The sequence below is a fragment of the Doryrhamphus excisus genome, linkage group LG1 (assembly GCF_037039965.1).
Source record: "Doryrhamphus excisus strain RoL-2023G ecotype Guam linkage group LG1, RoL_Dexc_Guam_v1.1, whole genome shotgun sequence".
In the NCBI taxonomy this organism is placed as follows: Eukaryota; Metazoa; Chordata; class Actinopteri; order Syngnathiformes; family Syngnathidae; genus Doryrhamphus; species Doryrhamphus excisus.
In genome coordinates this window covers 26,168,705-26,192,535 of record NC_136357.1, presented here as the reverse complement: position 1 = coordinate 26,192,535, position 23,831 = coordinate 26,168,705, and the positions used below count along the sequence as shown (strand labels likewise).

Below are 23,831 nucleotides of genomic sequence, written 5' to 3'. Positions count from 1 at the left end.
GTGTGAAAGGGGCTGTGTGGGAACGTAAGACGCATCTCGCCTCTGATGTGCAGCGCTCCGCTGTTGTACTTCCTGTCCAGGCCCGTCACCTTGTTCAGGTAGAACCTAAAAGTGTCGTCCAGATGAGGAACGCTGGCTTCAAAGAAGTCATCGGGCTCGTCGATGTAATAGACGCGGCCGTGTGGACTGGGTGGGCGCTCCGTCTCCAACTTGGCTTTCTTACGTTTGGGACTGGCAGGCTTCCTCACCGGCGACTCGCTCCTCTTCCTCTTCTCTGCATCATCGTCATCGCTGTCAGAGAGCGCCCAACCCGCACCGTCCGACGACTCCGTCCTCCTCTTTCCCGCCGCAGGCGACTCAAACTTAACTGGGTTGGATTGGTTCCTCGCTGCCTGCTGTCTGGCCTGGGAGCCGACGATGAGGGAAGGTTCCGGTTCTGCTTTCACCTCCACGGGGTCCGCGACAGAGGATGAGGTGTGGTTGGACTGCATCGCTTGACGGGGTTTGGATGTCGTCCCCGATGGAGGAAGCTCGTCATCGTCATCCTCGCTGCTGGAGACGCTCCACTTGCCGTGTTGGCTGTCCTGGGACATGCCTGCACACAACTTAATCATCTTCAATGCAGCATCAACAAACAATCCATGCTGAGTAATTATAATAATAATAATAATAATAAAAACACTAATGTCAATTAATTACAACATTTTGAGCATTTTCCACCGCAGGTTGTGCATGTAGATTACTCATCATCAATATCCTGTTGCATTAGAATCCAGAAAATAACAAAATGAAGCTATTGCAATTAAAAGGTTGTTATTCAATGGCGACGGTGAACGGATTGGTACGCTAGGAATAAATTAGAAACATAGTTATCGATCTAAGAAGAAGATTGATACATATTTTACCGCGAGTTGCTGTACAGCAGACAGTTTCCAGTCGATTAAACAAGCTTCCAATAGACAACAGACAAGAAAAGATGTGCGTTGAGGATATGAGTCCGGCTAGAAAAGTCCCCTGCGCAAAAACGTTCCGGTGTGGTTTGCAATTTACTAGATCACCGCCAGGAAGCAGTAATGAGCTGGCATCTAAATGAAAGGCGAAGAAGCCTACGCACGCTCCTCTTGCCGTGAGTGGTGGCGAAGTGTGACGGGTTTGCCTTGACTCTGTACACTTATTTCGCTAGCTGGCTCTTTGCGATTGACGCCCCCCCCCTTGGATCTTACACCATGGCGTTAAATCTCATCATCAACGCGAGTAACCCGCCATTAGGTGAGTGGCACATTCAATCATTTTTTTTATTGTATACGTCACTTATCAGCAGGCAACCGGGTGACAGCGAACTAGCCGGCTAGCTAGCTAGCTAGGCAGCTGGTAGCATTGTTACGTGTCAACCTGACAAATGGGTAAAACATGACTAAGAATAGATTTAGTAGCTATTTAGGCTCACATGTACTCTGAATCATTTATAAATGACCATAATTTTCTTAAAGTGCTCTTTAACTCGGCGTCTATGTAAGTTATTGTGCTAGCAAAAATAAAAACACATAATAAAAGCATGGGAACTTGAATTGTATTGGCGGATGCAACATCTCCCAACTTCCGTGTACGTTAAATGATTACTTGTTATGCTTTATATGAATTAAAGTCGGTATTACTTTTTTTGTCTTTCTTCAATCAGCGTGGCTCGTTAAGTACGGGAGCTAACTAGGCAGTTCGCAACTAGCTAGCTTGTCGTCGTGGCATCCAAAAACAATTAGAATATTGACCAAAAACACTCAACTACTGCCTTTCGTTGTACTTCAAAATTCCAGATATTGTACTTGCGCGTCCAGAAGGTTGGCGTTAGTCCGAAATGAGACGTAAAGTAGTTTTTACTAAATGAAGCATGGGCGGATGTTTTGACATCAAAGTGTTGCGTCAGTTCTTCAACATAGCGTTAAACAACAACGTGTTGTCTTAAATAACTTCCGGGTCACTTGCAATAAACTAATAGGTAAGCGTAATAAAAGCATATATGGTCAGTAATGTGTTGATTAAACTACAGGTGTAGATAATTCCCTCATTCCGACATTCCGACACAGCGACACTTTGCGTCCGAGGTGGGTATTGCATGCTGATGCAAGACGGTGGAAATAACTTTAGAGCTGATGTTGTTTCCGATAATAATAATTATAATAATAATACATATATATATATATAATTAATAAAAAAAATAAATTAAATTATAAAAAATAAATACAAATATATAATAATATAATATGAAATATGTTAAGGTAGCAGAATGATTTACAGTATAACCAAGCAAAAAAACTGAACAAATCCTATAAAATATGCAACAATGTATTTTAAACAATAAAAAAGAACATAAACACAATCGAACCATTACAATAAATGATAAATTATTAAGAACTACTTTCAGAATGAAAACTGTTCATTTTTTGGCATTGATTTCAGTGCATGAAGTATCTATTTTAGTATCGAGTATTGTCGTACAAATACTCAAAAACACTTACAACGCCCAAATGTCTTAAATCAGGGGTCTCAAACTCAATTTACTTGGGGGCCACTGGAACTAGGGTCTGGGTGAGACTGGGCCGCATCAGGTTTTAAAAAAAAAAAAACGCATTTATTAAAAACAGAAAAATGAATAAACTTTGCTTTGGTTTCGATTTTCTACAATAAAAGCTCTGATAAAACATTCCACTGTTCTCAAATATCTTAATTTTTATTTTTCTACACAAAATAAGAGGAAAAATAAACAAATCAAGAATAAAAAAAAATCAATCAGTAATAAATAAATAAATATAATAACAATAAAACGGCAAATAATAAAAACTTGTAGTTGGTGGGTAGAAAAATGATTTTTTTCAGATTAAAATGAACAAAGCATTATTAGAGCCCTGTAGACATGACAAAACACGACTATAGTCACATTTATACTCTTTTTAATTACAACATATTGCGCAACTGCAGGGTCTTGAGACACATGCTGCTTGAGTTTGTCGTTTTCATGGCGTTGTCTCCTCTCGTCTCTCCCAGGAGCTCTCCTGACCGCCGAGCACGTGAAAGGAAGCGTGCAGCTGTCCGTGGAGGAAGGCAAAGACACCCGCCTGCACGTGTCAGAGTGAGTGGACACAATATGTCCGCCATTACGAGACGCGTGCAACATCCTTGTCTTTCTCGCAGTGGCATCCAGTTCAACGACGCCAACTCCATCAGCCGCTACCTGGCACGGGTGGCGCCCGCGCTGGGCCTCTACGGAGCCACCATGATGGAGCAGACTGAGGTGTGTGTGGAGGACTTGCATCCCCGTGGGAGGGGGGGTTTCTTTCATCGTGTGTGTTTGCATCCGCAGGTGGACCACTGGCTGGAGTTCAGCGCCCGTCGTCTTTGCGGTCAGCCTGACTTGGGGGCGGCCCTAGCCGAGCTGGATAAGACCCTATCGCTGAGAACATTCCTGGTGGGGCACGCCCTCACCCTGGCCGACCTGTCTGTGTGGGCCGCCCTCAAAAGTCGGTATCCCGATGGGTTCATCGTTTTTCAAACGTGTCCTTAAAACGTGATGCTGGTTTTTTTCCCGCACCAGGTCACGCCGACTGGTCCAACCAGAACAAAACCTTCAGCCATGTACGTCGCTGGTTCTTTTTCCTGAGCTCTCAGGTCCCCTTCACTGCCTTGGATAACAAATACACCAGCATGAAAGCTCCGCCCACCAGGTCCACTGTAAGTCACCGTTATGATTGATTGACAGTTTTTTTTTTTTTACATGACATACCCTATTCCATCTTGGAAATATTCACATTTTTGAAAAAGTTTGTGAAAAAAGGATAACAAATGTAATTTTATTTCTATGGTCCCAGAGACGCACTTTGGACACCAATGTAGTAAACATAAAAAAAATAAGACATAAAATAGGCTCACATGTTAGCATTGGGAGAATATCTTATGTTCTTTTATTGTGTTGTATTTGCATTTGACTGGGCTGCACGGTGGTCGAGTGGTTAGCGCGCAGGCCTCACAGCTAGGAGACCAGGGCTCAATTTCACCCTCGGCCATTTATACTGGTACATGTTTGAATATTTCTCAAGCGTTGCAATGCTGTCCCTGCCAACCAGAGGGAGGCTGACGTCACCGCAGTGGCCGATACGTTGCTCCGACGCACTACAGCCAAACTTTAAATTTATACTGGTACATGTTTGGATATGGGTGGCACGGCGATCGAGTGGTTAGCGCGCAGACTAGGAGACCAGGGTTCAATTCCACCCTCGGCCATCTCTGTGTGGAGTTTGCATGTTCTCCCCCGTGCATGCGTGGGTTTTCTCCGGGTACTCCGGTTTCCTCCCACATTCCAAAAAAACATGCTAGGTTAATTAGCGACTCCAATTTGTCCAATTTGGTTGTTATGGGTAATATTCCTATCAAGTCCACATACGGTGCATGTACATGTTTTTGTTGCGATAAAAATGCACACTTTTTATTTCTTAGTCCCAGTAAAAAAGGGTCTGAGACTCTTATTTTGTGGCCCCTGACTTGTCATCCGGGATATAAACATTTTTTCCTAAAAATTCTCACTTTTTTCACATTTTCTGGTCACATTTTGACCATTGAAAATTGGAAAATTGGCAATTCTGCAATTTCTTGAAAATATTTGATATCTCGCTGGTTAGCACGCAGACCTCACAGCTAGGAGACCAGGGTTCAATTCCACCCTCGGCCATCTCTGTGTGGAGTTTGCATGTTCTCCCCTGTGCATGCGTGGGTTTTCTCCGGGTACTCCGGTTTCCTCCCACATTCCAAAAAAACATGCTAGGTTAATTAGCGACTCCAAATTGTCCATGACTTGACTTAGAACAGGGGTCTCAAACTCGAGGCCCGCGGGCCAAATGCGGCCCGCAAGATGCAAAAATGAAGATATTTTGGTATGGAAAACCGGAACCAAAATACTGAAAAAGTGTAGGGAATAGCAGAAGCAAAAGCATTAAAGATAGTTTTTTTTTTTATTGATTATTTTTTCCAGTTTTTAATAAATGCGTTTTGGATTTTTTTTTTTTAAACCTGATGCGGCCCGGCTTAACCCAGAACCTAGCTCCGGTGGCTCCCCAGGTTAATTGAGTTTGAGACCCTTGACTTAGACGAAGATGCGACTGTGCAACAAAAAAAATCCAACCAAAAAGCAGTAATTCACATTTTGATGGTCGATAAATTAATAAAAGATTCGGTCCGTTGTTAGGTATGTTGCACCTAAAGCACCTGATAGGACACACCTATCCCGTCCGGGAACGCCGCTATTAAAACGCCTCCAAAAAAAAGCTCCAACAAGGTTTAATGGTTATACGCTAGTGGCATGAGGCATTGTGAGCGAGCGTGTGCTGAAGCTAGTCGCTAGCCGGCTAGTAGCTAACTGGTGTGGCGAGGTGTAACGTAGTTCTTGGGCGAAACAATGTTGATATAATAATAATACTAATAATTATAACGTTATGTTATATGAAGCATTATTGCCGCTTTTTTGGAGGCTTTTTCAGTCGGAATAGCTGCATATTTTTATCTGTTTTTATATCTTTCGAACACACAGAAAAAAGAACGATGTGTTCATGTCTCACATAATTTCATTAATTATAACTAATTATAACGTTATGTTATATGGAGCATTATTGCCGCTTTTTTGGAGGCTTTTTCAGAAGGCTTCAGCGTCGGAATAGCTGCATCTTTTTATCTGTTTTTATATCTTTAGAACACACAGAAAAAAGAACGATGTGTTCATGTCTCACATAATTTAATTATAAATAATTATAACATTATGTTATATGGAGCATTATTGCCGCTTTTTGGAGGCTTTTTCAGAAGGCTTCAGAGTCGGAATAGCTGCATATTTTTATCTGTTTTTATATCTTTAGAACACACAGACAAAAAGAACGATGTGTTCATGTCTCACATAATTTAATTATAAATAATTATAACGTTATGTTATATGGAGCATTATTGCCGCTTTTTTGGAGGCTTTTTCAGAAGGCTTCAGAGTCGGAATAGCTGCATATTTTTATCTGTTTTTATATCTTTAGAACACACAGACAAAAAGAACGATGTGTTCATGTCTCACATAATTTCATTAATTATAAATAATTATAACGTTATGTTATATGGAGCATTATTGCCGCTTTTTTGGAGGCTTTTTCAGAAGGCTTCAGAGTCGGAATAGCTGCATCTTTTTATCTGTTTTTATATCTTTCGAACACACAGAAAAAAGAACGATGTGTTCATGTCTCACATAATTTAATTATAAATAATTATAACATTATGTTATATGGAGCATTATTGCCGCTTTTTTGGAGGCTTTTTCAGAAGGCTTCAGAGTCGGAATAGCTGCATATTTTTATCTGTTTTTATATCTTTAGAACACACAGACAAAAAGAACGATGTGTTCATGTCTCACATAATTTCATTAATTATAAATAATTATAACGTTATGTTATATGGAGCATTATTGCCGCTTTTTTGGAGGCTTTTTCAGAAGGCTTCAGCGTCGGAATAGCTGCATCTTTTTATCTCTTTTTATATCTTTAGAACAGACAGAAAAAAAGAACGATGTGTTCATGTCTCACATAATTTAATTAGTTAATTATAAATAATTATAACGTTATGTTATACGGAGCATTATTGCCGCTTTTTTGGAGGCTTTGGAGGCATCCCGACGCCGATGTGTTGATGAACTCATGTCTGTGCTTCTCGGCAGTCGGAGGTGAAGGAGAAAAAGGCAGACCTCGGAAAGTTTGTGGATTTACCTGGAGCCGAGATGGGCAAGGTGGTGGTTCGATTCCCTCCCGAAGCCAGCGGGTGAGCGTTGCTAAGCACAACAGTATATCTTCCCCCCCCCCTCGGGGAGCTCAATTTGCAAGCCCTTGTTTGCCCGTCAGGTATCTTCATATCGGCCACGCCAAGGCCGCTCTGCTCAACCAGCACTACCAGGTCACCTTCAAAGGCAAGCTCATCATGCGCTTTGACGACACCAACCCCGAGAAGGAGAAGGAGGACTTTGAGAAGGTGAGAAAGCGTGTCGTATTGAAAGAACATACCAAAAGTCCTCCATGAGGAGCATATTTATTGTGCTGGGTGATAGGCCGTATTATATAAAGTCAATTCGGGACTGGTGATCCTGGAGGACGTTGCAATGCTTCAGATCCAACCGGACCAGTTCACCTACACCAGCGACCATTTTGCCGTCATCATGCAGCTGGGCATATAATATAAATATAATAATAATAATAATAAAACAGCAAATAATAAAAACTTAAGAAACCACATATAGTTGGTGGGTAGACAAATTATTTTTTTTCAGATTAAAATGAACAAAAAAAACGCATTTATTAAAAACTGAAAAATATACAAACTTTTTCAGTGCTTTGGTTCCGATTTTCTACAATAAAAGCTCTGATAAAACATTCCACTGTTCTCAAATATTTTTATTTTTCTGCACAAAATAAGATGAAAAATAAATAAATCAAGAATAAAGAAAATCAATCAATCAGTAATAAATAAAATAATAATAATAAAACAGCAAATAATAAAAACTTAAGAAACCACATATAGTTGGTGGGTAGACAAATGATTTTTTTCAGATTAAAATGAACAAAGCATTATTAGAGCCCTGTAGACATGACAAAACACGACTATAGTCACATTTATACTCTTTTTATTTACAACATATTGCGCAACTGCAGGGTCTTGAGACACATGCTAACTCGCAAACTAGAGAGCTAGCGACCTAAACGGTAGCCTTCGAGTTATTTCCTTTAAACTTAAATAGCCAAAAACTTACCACTTCCACACGGATAGGGAGGATAACTATTAACAGTTATTTAACCTTTAACATGAACATTAATCACAAACGTAATATTTTTTTCTGGGTACATGATACCATACATTTTTTTTTTTTCATCTCGTCCTGTGCGTCCCTGTGCCAAGGTGATCCTGGAGGACGTTGCCATGCTGCAGATCCAACCGGACCAGTTCACCTACACCAGCGACCATTTTGCCGTCATCATGCAGCTGGGCGAGCAGATGCTGAGAGAGGGCAAGGCCTACATCGACGACACGCCTCCCGAGCAGATGAAGCAGGAGCGAGAGCAGCGAGTGGAGTCCAAGTGCAGGAGTAACTGTACGATGGCGACACACACACACACACACACACGCCGCTTCCTCAAACTTCAATCTAACTTTATTTGTAGAGCACTTTTCATACATTAGAATGTAGCACAAAGTGCTTTACATGTTAAAAAAAAAAAGACAACAACAAGACACACACACATAAGAAGAGTACAGAGGAACCAGTTCAGGAAGCGCTGCCATCTGCGCTGGGGCCATGCGCAGGCCATGCCGCAACTCAGGGGGGGCACCACACAACAGGTAGCCAGGGGACCCGTAGCGCTGCAGTGGGGCACCGCCACATAGTTCCCAGCCACCCCAGTCGGTAAGCCCCACAAGAGGAGGCACCCCAGCCCCCAGCGCAGAGAGCCCCCACTGAGGAAACTTTTTATTTTTTATTTTATTTACAACATATTGCGCAACTGCAGGGTCTTGAGACACATGCTAACTCGCAAACTAGAGAGCTAGCGACCTAAACGGTAGCCTTCAAGTTATTTCCTTTAAACTTAAATAGCCCAAAACTTACCACTTCCACACGGATAGGGAGGATAACTATTAACAGTTATTTAACCTTTAACATGAACATTAATCAAACGTAATAATTTTTTCTGGGTACATGATACCATACAGCATCCATATCAAATTTGCGCGGGCCGTACTAACATTAAATTTTCATATCAAGGCGGGGGCCGCGTGTTTGAGACCCCTGCCCGAAGGCATTTAAAAGATCTTCTTGTTGAATCGGAACATCTCCCGCAGTTGATTTTTCTCTCCTCTTGCAGCCGTGGAGCAGAACATGAAGATGTGGTCGGAGATGAAGGCCGGCAGCAAGTTGGGCCAGTCCTGCTGCATGAGAGCCAAGATCGACATGAACTCCAACAACGGCTGCCTGAGGGACCCCACCCTGTACCGCTGCAAGAACGCCCCCCACCCTCGCACGGGAAACGCCTACAAGTAAAGTCCGACAACAAAACTATCCACTGTATTGAATATGATATTATATTATCTCTCCTCCGGCAGAGTCTACCCAACGTACGACTTTGCCTGCCCCATCGTGGACAGCAGGGAGAACGTCACCCACGCTCTCAGGACCACCGAGTACCACGACCGCGACGAGCAGTACTACTGGATCATCAACGCCCTCGGCATCAGGAAGCCGTACATCTGGGAATACTCCCGACTCAACCTCAACAACACGGTGCTCTCCAAGAGGAAGCTCACCTGGTTTGTGGAGGAAGGCTACGTTGACGGATGGTAAGTTTTGCCTTCCGTCTTGACGCGCTTGCAGTGCTGATCCGTACACGGCGCCGTGTCATTTGTGACGCCCTCAGGGACGACCCTCGCTTCCCGACCGTCAGAGGCGTCCTGAGGAGAGGGATGACCGTGGAGGGGCTCAGGCAGTTCATAGCAGCACAGGTATGTTGGCACCTAAAGCACCTGATAGGACACACCTATCCCGCCCGGGAAACATAAAACATTCCACTGTTCTCAAATATCTTAATTTTTATTTTTCTACACAAAATAAGAAATAAACAAATCAAGAATAAAGAAAATCAATCAGTAATAAATAAAAAAATATAAGAATAATAAAACAGCAAATAATAAAAACCACGTATAGTTGGTGGGTAGACAAATTATTTTTTTCAGATTAAAATGAACAAAGCATTATTAGAGCCCTGTAGACATGACAAAACACGACTATAGTCACATTTATACTCTTTATTTACAACATATTGCGCAACTGCAGGGTCTTGAGACACATGCTAACTCGCAAACTAGAGAGCTAGCGACCTAAACGGTAGCCTTCAAGTTATTTCCTTTAAACTTAAATAGCCAAAAGCTTACCACTTCCACACGGATAGGGAGGATAACTATTAACAGTTATTTAACCTTTAACATGAACATTAATCAAACGTAATAATTTTTTCTGGGTACATGATACCATACAGCATCCATATCAAACTTGCGCGGGCCGCACTAACATTAAACTTTCATATCAAGGCGGGGGCCTCAAACTAGTGTCCTGCGGGCCGCGTGTTTGAGACCCCTGGTTTAATAGTTATACGCTAGTTGCATGAGGCATTGTGAGCGAGTGTGTGCTGAAGCTAGTCGCTGCATCTTTTTATCTGTTTTTATATCTTTAGAACACACAGAAAAAAAACCGATGTGTTCATGTCTCACATAATTTAATTAATTATAAATAATAATTTATAATATAAATTAATATAAAAATTAATATCAATAATATATAATATAAATTATTATAATTTTATTTATAAATAATAATAATTATAAATAACCTTTTCCTTTTTAAAAGAGCCAACACATTAGTATTTCACACATTTGACTGGCAATGCAGTTGCACTCCAAGCCTGTAGGTGGCAGTCATGTGCATATTACACTTTTTTTTTTGCTGTATCTACCAAGTTATGACTCCACTATTCCCTCATGAACATCCAACTCAAAAAATTTAAGCCACTACTGCAAAAAAAAAAAATGCAAATAAATTCCTCGGTTTGCAGGGTGGTTCCAGGTCGGTGGTGAACATGGAGTGGGACAAGATCTGGTCCTTCAATAAAAAGGTACACTTTCTATCCTTTCCATTTTAACACCATCGTAGCACAAAAGGAGAATTCCGAGGCGGATTATTTGAGGTTGCTGAACAAGAATAGAAATAGAGGCTGTCATTCATGTCAAAGCCTGCCGGTGACGCGTTGAGACAGCATCCTTTGGCTTCTCTGCAAGCATGCCTTCTCCACCGCTGCTATCTTTCACCGAGCTTCCTGTCTCATCACTTTTTTTTTTATCTCATCCACACACTCATTTCATACTTGTGTGCTACATGTTATTGCTGCTCGCTTCATACTCAAGTCCAGATGCTTCAAAGTGATAAATAGGCCTCAACGTCACATGATATGCAGAACAACTAAAGTACTCAGTGCATGTAATTGCTACTGAATAGTTCTATTATTGCCCTGCATATCATACGTGGTTTTTTTTTCCCTTCATTTTCATATCTAACAACTGGTGTGCCACAAGATCTGTTGTCGCCAGATCTCCCGAGAATAAAACCTGACAAGATTTCCTGCAACAAATCAATGATTCACGCCACTAATTAAATTGAAGTGGATCATGTTGCTGGTCACTCTATATCAGGGGTCTCAAATCAATTTACTTGGGGGGGGCACTGGAGCTTGGGTCTGGGTGAGACTGGGCATCAGGTTTTCCAAAAAAACGCATTTATTAAAAAAAAAAAAAAAAACTTTGCTTTGGTTCCAATTTTCTACAATAAAAGCTCTGATAAAACATTCCACTGTTCTGAAATATCTTTTTATCTTTCTACACAAAATAAGAATAAAGAAAATCAATCAATCAGTAATAAATAAATATAATAATAATAATAAAAACTTAAGAAACCACATATAGTTGGTGGGTAGACAAATTTATTTTTTTCAGATTAAAATGAACAAAGCATTATTAGAGCCCTGTAGACATGACAAAACACGACTATAATCACATTTATACTTTTTTTTTTTATTTACAACATATTGCGCAACTGCAGGGTCTTGAGACACATGCTAACTCGCAAACTAGAGAGCTAGCGACCTAAACGGTAGCCTTCAAGTTATTTCCTTTAAACTTAAATAGCCAAAAACTTACCACTTCCACACGGATAGGGAGGATAACTATTAACAGTTATTTAACCTTTAACATGAACATGAATCAAACGTAATAATTTTTTCTGGGTACATGATACCATACAGCATCCATATCAAACTTGCGCGGGCCGCACTAACATTAAACTTTCATATCAAGGCGGGGGGTCTCAAACTAGTGTCCTGCGGGCCACATTTGGCCCGCGGGCTGCGTGTTTGAGACCCCTGCTCTATATTGATGCGTGCTAGCGTGTCTGTTTTCCTCGTCTCTTGCTTCCACACGGGCAGGAAGAGGGTTTGCTGTGCATTGGTGCAGCAAGTAAACGCGTCTTAGAACAACGGTGAACAGAATGCTGCTAGCATGCATATGCAGCAAAACAGTGTATAGCTTTAGGAGCTATACAAGGTAATGTAGTAGAAGTTAGGAAGGAAACGGGTGCTTCCACAATCCCGACGGGGAAATATTAATAGTGAGCATGGTGAGCCCACCAACACGAAGCAGCCAATATGCAGAGTTTATTTGATATATATATATATATATATATATATATATATATATATATATATATATATATATATATATATATATATATATATATATATATATATATATATATATATATATATATATATATATATATATATATATATATATATATATATATATATATATATATATATATATATATATATATATATATATATATATATATATATATATATATATATATATATATATATATATATATATATATATATATATATATATATATATATATATATATAAGGCAACCAGACACCCACCCAGTTTCCTCATCTGGGGGGAAAAAAAATACTCATAATACACATGGAGATCCAGAGCCTTGGCCCCTACAGTCAACACTCACTGAGATGTTTGGTGGCTGAAGTCAATACAGCAAATACAACAGAACAGTGCAAAAATAGTGTGCATGTCTTTCATTCATTCATTCATTTTCTACCGCTTATCCTCACGAGGGTCGCAGGGGGTGCTGGAGCCTATCCCAGTTGTCTTCGGGCGAGCCAGCCAATCACAGGGCACATATAGACAAACAACCATTCACACTCACATTCATACCTATGGACAATTTGGAGTCGCTAATTAACCTAGCATGTTTTTGGAATGTGGGAGGAAACCGGAGTACCCGGAGAAAACCCACGCATGCACGTGGGGAACATGCAAACTCCACACAGAGGGTGGAATTGAACTCGGGTCTCCTAGCTGTGAGGCCTGCGCGCTAACCACTTGTTTGCCGTGCAGTCTTATAATTCATTCATTCATTTTGTACGGCTTTTTCCTCATGAGGGTCGCGGTCGGTGCTGGAGCCTATCCCAGCTGTCTTTTGGGCGAGAGGCGGGGTACACCCTTGGACTGGTGGCCAGCCAATCACAGGGCACATATAGACAAACAACCATTCACACTCACATTCATACCTATGGACAATTTGGAGTCGCTAATTAACCTAGCATGTTTTTGGAATGTGGGAGGAAACCGGAGTCCTTCCTTTCCTTCCGTCCTTGTCTGTGTGACTTTTTTTTTTTTTTAAACAGCATCTCACTCTTCTGTTTCCAAGCTGCCCGTTAGCTGTGTGAAGGTATTCCACGTCCTCACTATCCTCCTCTTCCTCTTCTTCATCAGTCACCCCTGTCAGCCCCCCATACATGCCCCCCCCTCCCCCGAATGGTTACTCTGCTCATACATGGCAGCTATGCTGTGTGTGTGACATTCAAGGATTAAGTTGCAAAAGATATGCATCACCAAGTCAACCGTGGATTCGAACACGCTGCTGCTGCTTTGTTGATGTGCATGCAGCTGCTACTCACCCATGAAGGCATTTTTTATGTTGTTTTTGTTCCTCATGTCTTTTTCAGTTTATTTTATTTTTTAACAATTATTTCTAAGTGTAACAATCCTATTATTAGTTAGCTCCCCGGTAATGACTGGTTTTGTGTGTTTTGTGTTTTAGGTCATAGACCCGGTAGCCCCCCGATACACGGCTCTGTCCAGCTCCTACGTGGTTCCCGTTTCCGTCGCGGAAGCGACAGAGGAGATGAAGGAAGTGGCCAAACATCCCAAGGTTTGTCGTTTTTCCTGCTACCGATGCGGCCGGATATCGGATGTGGATAATCTATGAGTGCCCATGTCAAACTTCATCCTATGTCACCATGCAAAATACACATTTTTCACCCGGAATTATAATAAAATGAATGAACCATTGAATTATGTTCAATATTTAGACATAGACTTTCTTTATTGTCATTGCACAATAATACAGCAGTGAAATTGCCAACGAAATGTCGTTGCCTGGCTCCCGTGTAATAATAAATAATTGGAGAATAAATAGATGACATCAAATATGAACAATGTACAGCGAAATTTGTACAAATTTAAATAATTTAGAATAAATAATAATAATTAAAGTAGTAATATTTCAAGTTAAGGGTACGTAACTGTAAAGGGTTTGGGAGCCACTGGTCTATCACAAAGAGATTTACACCTCTAACACGCACTGCACATCTATGCACATACACACACTTATTGACGTCCTTTTCTGTGTCCACTTAGAATGCCGAGGTGGGCATGAAGCAGGTTTGGTATGGACCCCGAGTCCTGGTGGAAGGAGCGGACGCCGAGACGTTCTCAGAGGGAGAGGTGGTCACCTTCATCAACTGGGGCAACCTCATCATCACCAAGATCAACAAGTAAGCCTAATGACTAATTGTTTGAAGTTTATTCTTCATGGAAGTGCAGCATTCCATGCACCACCAGGGTGCAAATCTTTACTGTGATTACTGTAAACCTGTTTAGCACCTTCTAAAGACAGTTTTTAACATCATTAGAGCCATCTCGAAATGAAATAACACCCCTATAGTCTCCTTTACACACCTATTCCCAAATATAGTGGACTTAATAAGAGAAAATAAGACACATAAGATATAAAAATGTTTACCACTTCCCAACAGTTTTTAACATCATTAGAGACATCTAGACATGAAATAACACCCCATAGTCTAATTTAAACACCTATTACATAATATAGTGGACTTAATAAGAGAAAATAAGACATATGAGACATAAAAAACCTGTTTACCACCCTCTAAAAACAGTTTTTAACATTATTAGAGCCATCTAGACATGAAATAACACCCCTATAGTCTCCTTTACACACCTATTACCCAATATAGTGGACTTAATAAGAGAAAATAAGACATATGAGACATAAAAAGCCTGTTTACAACCTTCTAAATACAGTTTTTAACATTATTAGAGCCATCTAGACATGAAATAACACCCCTATAGTCTCCTTTACACACCTATTACCCAATATAGTGGACTTAATTAGAGAAAATAGGACAAATGAGACATAAAAACCCTGTTTACCACCTCCTAAATACAGTTTTTAACATTATTAGAGACATCTAGACATGAAATAACACCCCTATAGTCTCCTTTACACACCTATTACCCAATATAGTGGACTTAATAAGAGAAAATAAGACATATGAGACATAAAAAACCTGTTTACCACCTCCTAAATATAGTTTTTAACATTATTAGAGACATCTAGACATGAAATAACACCCCTATAGTCTCATTTACACACCTATTACCCAATATAGTGGACTTAATAAGAGAAAATAAGACATATGAGATATAAAAATGTTTACCACTTCCTAACAGTTTTTAATATTATTAGAGCCATCTAGACACAAAATAACAGCCCTATAGTCTCCTTTACACACCCATTACCCAATATAGTGGACTTAATAAGAGAAAATAAGACATATGAGACATAAAAAGCCTGTTTACCACCTCCTAAATACAGTTTTTAACAGGATTAGAGCCATCTCGAAATGAAATAACACCCCTATAGTCTCCTTTACACACCTATTACCAAATATACTTATACTCAATAAGAGAAAATAAGCCATATGAGACAGAAAAAAACCTGTTTACCACCTCCTAAATACAGTTTTTAATATTAGTAGAGCCTTCTAGACATAAAATAACACCCCTATAGTATCCTTTACACACCTATTACCCAATATAGTGGACTTAAGAGAAAATAAGACATATGAGACATAAAAAAATCTTTTTCTCTTCCCCTCAGAGCGGCCGACGGCAAGGTTCTGTCCATGGAGGCTCGCCTGGACCTGGACAACAAAGACTACAAGAAGACCACCAAGATCACCTGGTTGGCAGAGTCCAGCAGCGCCCCCCTGCTGCCCACCGTCTGCATCAACTACCAGCCGCTCATCACCAAGGCGGTCATCACCAAGGACGACAACTTCAAAGATTTTATCAACAAAGAGAGCAAGGTGCGTCCTCTGTGTGTCCTCTCGGGGCGGACGTGGTGGACTCGTTCTCGACGTCTTTGTTTGGTCTCAGATGGAGGAGAAGATGCTGGGCGATCCCTGTCTCAAGGACCTGAAGAAAGGCGACATCGTTCAGCTGCAGAGGCGGGGTTTCTACATCTGCGACCAAATTTACGAGCCAGTGAGGTAAGCCTTTGAAGATGTGATGCCACGTCAGCATGTTCATGTCTTCTTCTCTGCTGGACTTTGTTCTGCAGTCCTCACAGCTGCAAGGAGAGTCCTTGTGTCCTGATCTTCGTCCCCGATGGTCACACCAAGGAGATGCCCACTGCCGGGTCCAAGGACAAGACCAAGAGCCAAGCACCGGCCAACACAGTGAGCTTCTTCTTGTTTGGAACCTTCACAATCTTCTACCCTTCTGATGTTGCGACCCCACTTTTCTTAGCCGGTGCCCGCTGCTGCCGCCAAAGTCACACCAACCTCCACCCCCACGCCCGCTGTGGCCACTTCGGCGGGTGACGTCTTCTCCAGCATCGTCGCTCAGGGCGACGCCGTCCGCCAGCTGAAGACGGCCAAGGCGCCCAAAGAGGATGTGGACAAAGCGGTCCAGAAGCTTCTCGCTCTGAAGGTGAATCTTCAACTCAACCATTAAAGGGGGGTTCTCGATACCTAGAGTAGACCATTCACACCGTGCTGACCTTGGGTTCGATACCCCCCGCCGCTACCTTGAGCTCATACTTGAGCATCCATGCTACGTTTACTTTGCATAAATTAACAATTTCCCCCTTCTATTCTGCTTGTATTACTGTAATTCAGGGGTCTCAAACATGCGGCCCACGGGCCAAATGTGGTCCGCAGGACACTAGTTTGAGGCCCCCCGCCTTGATATGAAAGTTTAATGTTAGTGCGGCGTTACAATTATTATTATTATTATTATATCAACATTGTTACGCCCAAGAACTACGTTACCGCTATAGTACACCTCGCCCACACCAGTTAGCTACTAGCCGGCTAGCGACAAGCTTCAGCACACACCCGCTCACAATGCCTCATGCGACTTGCGTATTAACATTAAACCAGGGGTCTCAAACACGCGGCTCACGGGCCAAATGTGACCCGCAGGACACTAGTTTGAGGCCCCCCGCCTTGATATGAAAGTTTAATGTTAGTGCGGCTCGCGCAAGTTTGATATGGATGCCGTATGGTATCATGTACCCAGAAAAAATGATTACGTTTGATTAATGTTCATGTTAAAGGTTAAATAACTGTTAATAGTTATCCTCCCTATCCGTGTGGAAGTGGTAAGTTTTTGGCTTTTTAAGTTTAAAGGAAATAACTTGAAGGCTGCTAAGCTCTAGTTTGCGAGTTAGCATGTGTCTCAAGACCCGGCAGTTGCTCAATATGTTGTAAATAAAAAGAGTATAAATGTGACTATCGTCGTGTTTTGTTTTTATTATTTGGTGTTTTATTATTATTATATTTATTTATTACTGATTGATTGATTTTCTTTATTCTTGATTTGTTTATTTATTTTTAATCTTATTTTGTGTAGAAAAATAAAAAGTCTCACCCAGACCCGAGCTCCAGTGGCCCCCAAGTAAATTGAGTTTTCAGACCCCTGCTGTAATTACATGACTTACTGCATTATTTCCAGTCTTATGTGGAGTCCTTCTGATTTTATTTTGTCCAAGGTTGCCGGCTTCTACGAATTCCTTGCAAGACGGCTGGTCGCGTTCATTAACCGACCCTTTTTTATGAGCTGTATTACTGCACTTTCTCTGACTTTGTGCACTATTTCCAGTCTTATTTTGAAATACTTTCTGATTTATTTTGCACTAGGTTGTCACAGCTAATTACTTGCCTGAGGAGCAATCACGTAAATGAAATGATACGTTCCATTCTGCTATCTTTCTGCAGTTTCCCTGATTTGGTAGATTATTTCCAGTCTTATTGGGGGTTGTTTTGATTATTTTGCGCAAGGTTGCAGCTGTCATTAATTGCATAATCGCATTTATTGAATGGCATGTGCAATTGCACACGAATGTATTCATGATGGAACATGCCAATCTGACTTTTGGATTATTTTCATTATTCATATTTCATTATTTTATACCATTTAGTACACTTTAAGAAGTGTTTGTGTACATTGCATACTCCTTTTTAATTGTATTTAACTGCATTTTTTTTATTCCCTTCAGGCTCAGTTTAAGGAGCAGACCGGTTTGGACTACAAGCCGGGTATGGCTCCGCCCACCTCCGTCCCAGCTTCAGCTGCCCAATCGGGAGACTCCACCCCCTGCCCATACACGCGTGTCGCTCAGCAGGGCGAGCTGGTCAGGAAGCTGAAGGCGGAGCAGGCGTCAAAGGTAAACCATCCTCGATCATTTTCGTACGTTTTCGAGTCGCTCACCGTCACCACGCCGCACCCGTGCTTTGTCAACACCTCCCACTGTCATCCTACGCCGCTCGTGTCCGCACTAATCCGCCCCCCCCCCCCCCCCCCCACCCGCCGTCACTCGCATGCGTTTAGCATTCACTACCTCGCCGCTACAAGCTGATGTGTTCATGGTACCAGGACCAAATCGATGCGGCTGTCAAGCAGCTACTGGCGCTAAAGGCGGAGTTTAAAAAGCTGACGGGTCAGGATTACAAACCCGGGATGGTCCAGTCTGCTGCTTCCCTTGCTCCTTCCGCTGTGACTTCCTCCTCCTCTTCCTCCTCTTCTTCTGCTGCTGCGTCCGGCTTATACGAGCGCGTCGCACAACAGGGAGAACTTGTGAGGAAACTGAAGGCTCAAAAAGCCCCCAAGGTATAAAAAATATTCAGTGCATTGCTCGCAGACTCTCCAAAATCCTGTCTTTCTTTGCAAACGCAACATCGCCACACCGACTTGAACGCACCATAGCATCCATTCGGCTGACATCTTGGTTCCCTGCCTGCTAGGATCAAGTGGAAGCGGCGGTGAAGCAGCTGCTCGCCCTGAAGGCCGAGTTCAAGCAGGCCACCGGTGAGGACTACAAACCCGGAGCGGCACCGCCGGTCCAGAAAACCTCTGCTCCGGTCCAGAGTGCCACCACCCCCGCCACCACCGCCACCGCCACCGCTTCTGCCGCTAGCCTCTTTGAGAAGGTGGCTGAGCAGGGAGACTTGGTCAGGAAACTGAAGACCGAAAAGGCCCCCAAGGTGAGAACATGAGCACCATCTCATGGAATTATAACAGCTAGTGCCCACGCTAGACCTTGATAGACCACATTAAACCCATGGGAGTCCAGGTTTAAGTGGACTTTGACTTCCAGGACCAGGTGGACGAAGCAGTCAAGACCTTGCTGGACCTGAAGAACAAGTACAAGACTCTGACCGGGCAGGAGTACAAACCAGTGTCGGCCGCCGGAGGCGAGGACAAGAACCGCAAGGAGAGGGAGAACAAGTCTGAGAAGCAGGGAGGAGGTGGAGCCACCGGTGGTGGAGGAGGAGGAGGAGCAAAGAAGGGGAAAGGAGACAAGGCCAATCAGGGAAAGGATCCCTCCGGAGGTGCTGGAGGCGCAGGAGACAGTCAGGGACCTAAGAAGCAAACGCGGTGAGTATTGAGAAGCAAAAAAACGAGACTCTTCTGCAGCATGAGGGAGGAAGGGCTCCATTGGTTGGGGGGTCGCAAAACCCCCAAAAGAGAAAATAAAGATTTGTGTTTTTATTTTTGAATCCTATTAATTTTCATTATTATTGTATTATTTGGTGTACTCATACATTAACTGTCTTTGTCCTGTTAGGTTGGGTCTGGAAGCTAAGAAAGAGGAGAACCTGGCAGACTGGTACTCTCAGGTGAGCCAACACGAAGACCTGCTCCCTCCATCGTGTCCTCGGTCTGCCCCAGGGCTGTTTCTGATGTTTTGGCTTAAAGCTCCCCGAGAGCCGCTAACGTGAGTGTACTCTTTGAGGTTGCAGGTGATCACCAAAGCCGAGATGATCGAGTACTACGACGTGAGCGGCTGCTACGTTCTCCGGCCCTGGTCCTTCGCCATCTGGGAGGCCATTAAAGAATTCTTTGACCGGGAGATCAAGAAGCTGGGCGTGGAGAACTGCTACTTCCCCATGTTTGTCTCTCAGGCCGCCCTGGAGAAAGAGAAGACCCACATTGCAGATTTTGCTCCAGAGGTGAAGCCCAAGGATAGTCCTTCAGGTTAGATAAAGAACATCAGTCCAATCAGGAATTTCATTGTCCTGCTTTCCAGGTTGCCTGGGTGACCCGATCAGGGAAGACTGAGCTGGCAGAGCCCATTGCCGTCAGACCCACCAGTGAGACAGGTCGGATGACACAACTTTATTTAAAAAGGTCGACTTGTATGTACTTTTTCACCGTACATCTACACGCCTCACCTGCCAGCATTTTTATACATATATGTATGTATATATATGCATATGTGTATATATGCTTATGTATATATATATATGTAATATATGTTTTTATGTTCTTTTAAGCTGTAATATTAAAAGAAGCAAAACAAAATAAAGTTGCATTTTTTGGAAAATAAGTTATAATATTATGAGAATAAAATCATAATATTACAGGAAGAAAATGTATAGAAATTTACATATAAAATATATATATATAGATAGATAGAAAATATATATAAATTTATGTATATAAGAAAAAAATATCTGAAAAAAATTATATATATATATATAATTATATATATATTTTTCTTATATAAATTTATATATAAAACAAAAAATATATCTAGATAGATAGAAAATATATATAAATTTATATAAGAAATTTTTTTTTCTCTGAAAAAAAACATTATATAGATATATTTTTTCTTATATAAATTTATATATTTTATTATTATTTATTAAAATATATATATTTATGAGAAAAAAAAATATATTTTTTTCTTATATACATTTATATGTTTTCTATCTATATTTTTTGTTTTATATATAAATTTCTATAAATTTTCTTCCTGTAACATTGTGATTTTATTCTCATAATATTATAACTTATTTTCCAAAAATTGCAACTTTATTTTGTTTTGCTTCTTTTAATATTACAACTTTAAAAAACATATATTTTTTTATTTATGCTACCAAAATGGCGTTATTTTTCCTCACATTGTTACCAGTTTATTCTGTACAATTGCAACTTTTTTCTCATAACAATATGACTTTTTTTTCCTTTTAATATTTGTACTTTGTTCTCATAAAATTACAAAAAAAATGTGCTTCTTTGGTGCACTTGATGTTTTCATGTTTTGTAAGAGTGACGCGGTCTTGTGTGCTTCCAGTGATGTACCCGGCCTACGCCAAATGGGTGCAGTCCCACAGAGACCTGCCAATCAAACTCAACCAGTGGTGTAACGTGGTGGTGAGTGTCCACCATTCCCCAACCAAATTCAGCCTGAAGTTAGCCAGAAGTCTTACCCCTCCCTCTCTCTCTCCCCCACCCCCGCCCAGAGATGGGAGTTCAAGCACCCCCAGCCCTTCCTGAGAACGCGAGAGTTCCTGTGGCAAGAGGGACACACGGCCTTTGCAACCAAAGAGGAGGCAGCAGAGGAGGTAACCATGGCAACCTGGAAATTGATTGGGCATCACCATCAAATCACCAAGAACCGTTTGCTTGTTTGCAGGTGCTTCAGATCCTGGACCTGTACGCCAGAGTCTACGAGGAGCTGATGGCCATCCCCGTGGTGAAGGGAAGGAAGACGGAGAAGGAGAAGTTTGCCGGAGGAGATTACACCACCACCGTGGAGGCCTACATCTCTGCCAGCGGCCGAGCCATCCAGGTACCGCCCCCCTGCTTGGTGCTCGTATCTTCACATGCTTACTCATGTGTGTGATGTGGCCGCGACAGGGTGCGACTTCCCACCATCTGGGTCAGAACTTCTCCAAGATGTTCGAGATCATGTTTGAGGATCCAAAGAAGCCTGGCGAGAAGCAGCTGGCCTTCCAGAACTCCTGGGGCCTCACCACCAGGACCATCGGTGTCCTCACCATGGTCCATGGAGACAACATGGGCCTGGTTCTTCCGCCCAGGGTGGCCTGCCTGCAGGTAGACTCCCCTGAATGACTCAATGAAAGATTTCAGGATGATACTCACCTCGTGTTCTCTCTCTCTTTCTCTTTCTCCTCCCATGTTGCCAGGTTGTCATCATTCCATGCGGGATCACCGCGTCTCTGTCAGAGCAGGACAAGGAGGCGCTGATGAACCAGTGCTCCAAATACGTCAACAGGCTTCAGGCTGCCAACATCAGAGTGAAGTGCGACATCAGAGACAACTACTCACCAGGGTGGAAGTTCAACCACTGGGAGCTCAAGGTCTGAACTTCCCTCCAGCGGGATAAAAATAAGGATTGTGATCCGTGTGGGAAAATAACTCTTTTCTCGTGCAGGGTGTTCCCATCCGTCTGGAGGTGGGCCCCAAGGACATGCAGCAGCGCCAGTGTGTCGCCGTGAGGAGAGACACGGGTGAGAAGATGACCATTCCGGACGCCGAAGTGGAGAAGAAGCTGACCGCCATCTTGGACGACATTCAGAGCTGCCTGTTTAAGAAGTATGTTGTCATGTTGCTAAATGGAATGAACACATGTGTGCTGTATGCAGCATTTTTACAAAATGGCAATGCATCCTTTTGTTTTTCACTGGAAAAAGTTTGGACACGCTTGAAGTGTTTCTTTGTGGGTTTTTTTTTTTTTCCAGAGCGTCAAATGACCTGCACAGTCACATGGTTGTCGCCGACACAATGGAACAGTTCCAGAAGGACTTGGACTCTGGCAAGGTGAGGACAAACGCAAGTCCTCTCCTCGGTCGCGCTTTCTGTTAACACGTTTTTTCCTTTGGTAGATCGTGCAGATCCCCTTCTGTGGAGGCATCGAGTGCGAGGACTGGATCAAGAAAACCACTGCCAAGTCCGTGCAACTCTGCAACACAATCGTGTCCTCATTTTTGTCTTTTCAGGGCTTCATTGTTTTGCTTTTCTTGCATCAGGGACCAGGACCTGGAGCCCGGAGCGCCATCCATGGGAGCGAAGAGCTTGTGTATCCCCTTCTCCCCCCTGAAGACGCTGCAGCCGGGTCAGATGTGCGTGAGCGGCAAAGAGCCAGCACAGTACTACACCATGTTTGGACGTAGCTACTGAGAACATCTGCTGGAGCATCAATTGCTATAGCAAAGGGCTTCCACCCTCTTCTCCTATCATCTTTTTGTATCCTGTGGGTGGGGTTTTCAATGGCTCTATATATTATGTGGCCATTTTTTTTAGGATAATATGCTATCATGGCACAAGGAGGTGAGAGAAACCATTTAACCTCAGTCGTGTGTGTGAGAAATTATCATTTTTCTCTGCGATTCCACTTTCCTGAAGGCCTGGATAAAAATGGCCTGCAGAGAGCTGGCTAAAGTATGCCTAACTAAAACTACTTTTATATTTTTATTTTATTTTGCATCTCCCCGTTTAATGTAATCATGCTCTTTAGCTGCCAAGCGCGCCTCTCGCTCTCTCTCAGGTACTCTGGACATGAAGTTTGGATATTTTCCATCCAGCCCCCTCAAACATCAGTTTCATTTACATCCTGCCTATCTACAGCAGCCATAATAATTTACAGCTGTGATTTAACTGTATTTGGTTAATTAGCCAGCCAGTCAGCCTGGGGGAGTCGCCGTGTAAACACAACTTGTGTGTAATAAAGTTATTTCTGTGGCAACATG

At 42.2% G+C, this 23,831-nt stretch overlaps 2 protein-coding genes across 4 annotated transcripts in view; one reads left to right on the top strand and one right to left on the bottom strand.

Annotated features, from left to right (window-relative positions):
* Positions 1–1,982, bottom strand: part of tdp1 (tyrosyl-DNA phosphodiesterase 1) — an 8,678-nt gene extending 6,696 nt beyond the window's left edge. Inside the window, exons 1-2 of one of the 2 annotated variants that reach the window (XM_058078829.2) lie at positions 906–1,982; positions 41–595 (exon numbers count right to left, since the gene is read on the bottom strand). In XM_058078829.2, the coding sequence (XP_057934812.2) occupies positions 41–593 (553 nt within the window). In that variant the 5' untranslated portion in view covers positions 594–595; positions 906–1,982. Of the gene's footprint in view, positions 1–40 lie in introns of both variants that reach the window. The other variant, XM_058078828.2, reaches the window with a different exon arrangement.
* Positions 1,105–23,831, top strand: eprs1 (glutamyl-prolyl-tRNA synthetase 1). Of its 2 annotated transcripts, XM_058078802.2 has the most exons (34): positions 1,105–1,269; positions 3,040–3,124; positions 3,187–3,286; positions 3,356–3,512; positions 3,587–3,723; positions 6,731–6,831; positions 6,912–7,038; positions 7,960–8,152; positions 8,922–9,093; positions 9,160–9,393; positions 9,471–9,555; positions 10,662–10,721; positions 13,781–13,891; positions 14,380–14,516; positions 15,926–16,133; positions 16,204–16,316; positions 16,388–16,505; positions 16,576–16,758; positions 18,329–18,496; positions 18,706–18,939; positions 19,074–19,313; positions 19,427–19,707; positions 19,898–19,949; positions 20,073–20,282; positions 20,360–20,432; positions 21,413–21,492; positions 21,582–21,683; positions 21,755–21,910; positions 21,979–22,176; positions 22,269–22,442; positions 22,517–22,677; positions 22,824–22,902; positions 22,968–23,032; positions 23,112–23,831. In XM_058078802.2, exons 1-34 carry the CDS (start codon positions 1,227–1,229, stop codon positions 23,260–23,262), a joined length of 4,788 nt encoding a protein of 1,595 aa, XP_057934785.2. In that variant the 5' UTR covers positions 1,105–1,226; the 3' UTR covers positions 23,263–23,831. The 2 variants fall into 2 exon arrangements, with proteins under 2 accessions (XP_057934785.2, XP_057934786.2); XM_058078803.2 differs by lacking the exon at positions 18,706–18,939.

What these genes read in the sequence shown, in the direction of transcription:
- eprs1 (XM_058078802.2), top strand. Translation starts at nt 1,227, where the DNA reads ATGGCGTTAAATCTCATCATCAACGCGAGTAACCCGCCATTAG. An exon ending in GGCAGTTCATAGCAGCACAG is followed by an intron (nt 9,556 to 10,661) that starts GTATGTTGGCAC and finishes CTCGGTTTGCAG; the next exon opens with GGTGGTTCCAGGTCGGTGGT. An exon ending in CAGACCCACCAGTGAGACAG is followed by an intron (nt 20,433 to 21,412) that starts GTCGGATGACAC and finishes GTGTGCTTCCAG; the next exon opens with TGATGTACCCGGCCTACGCC.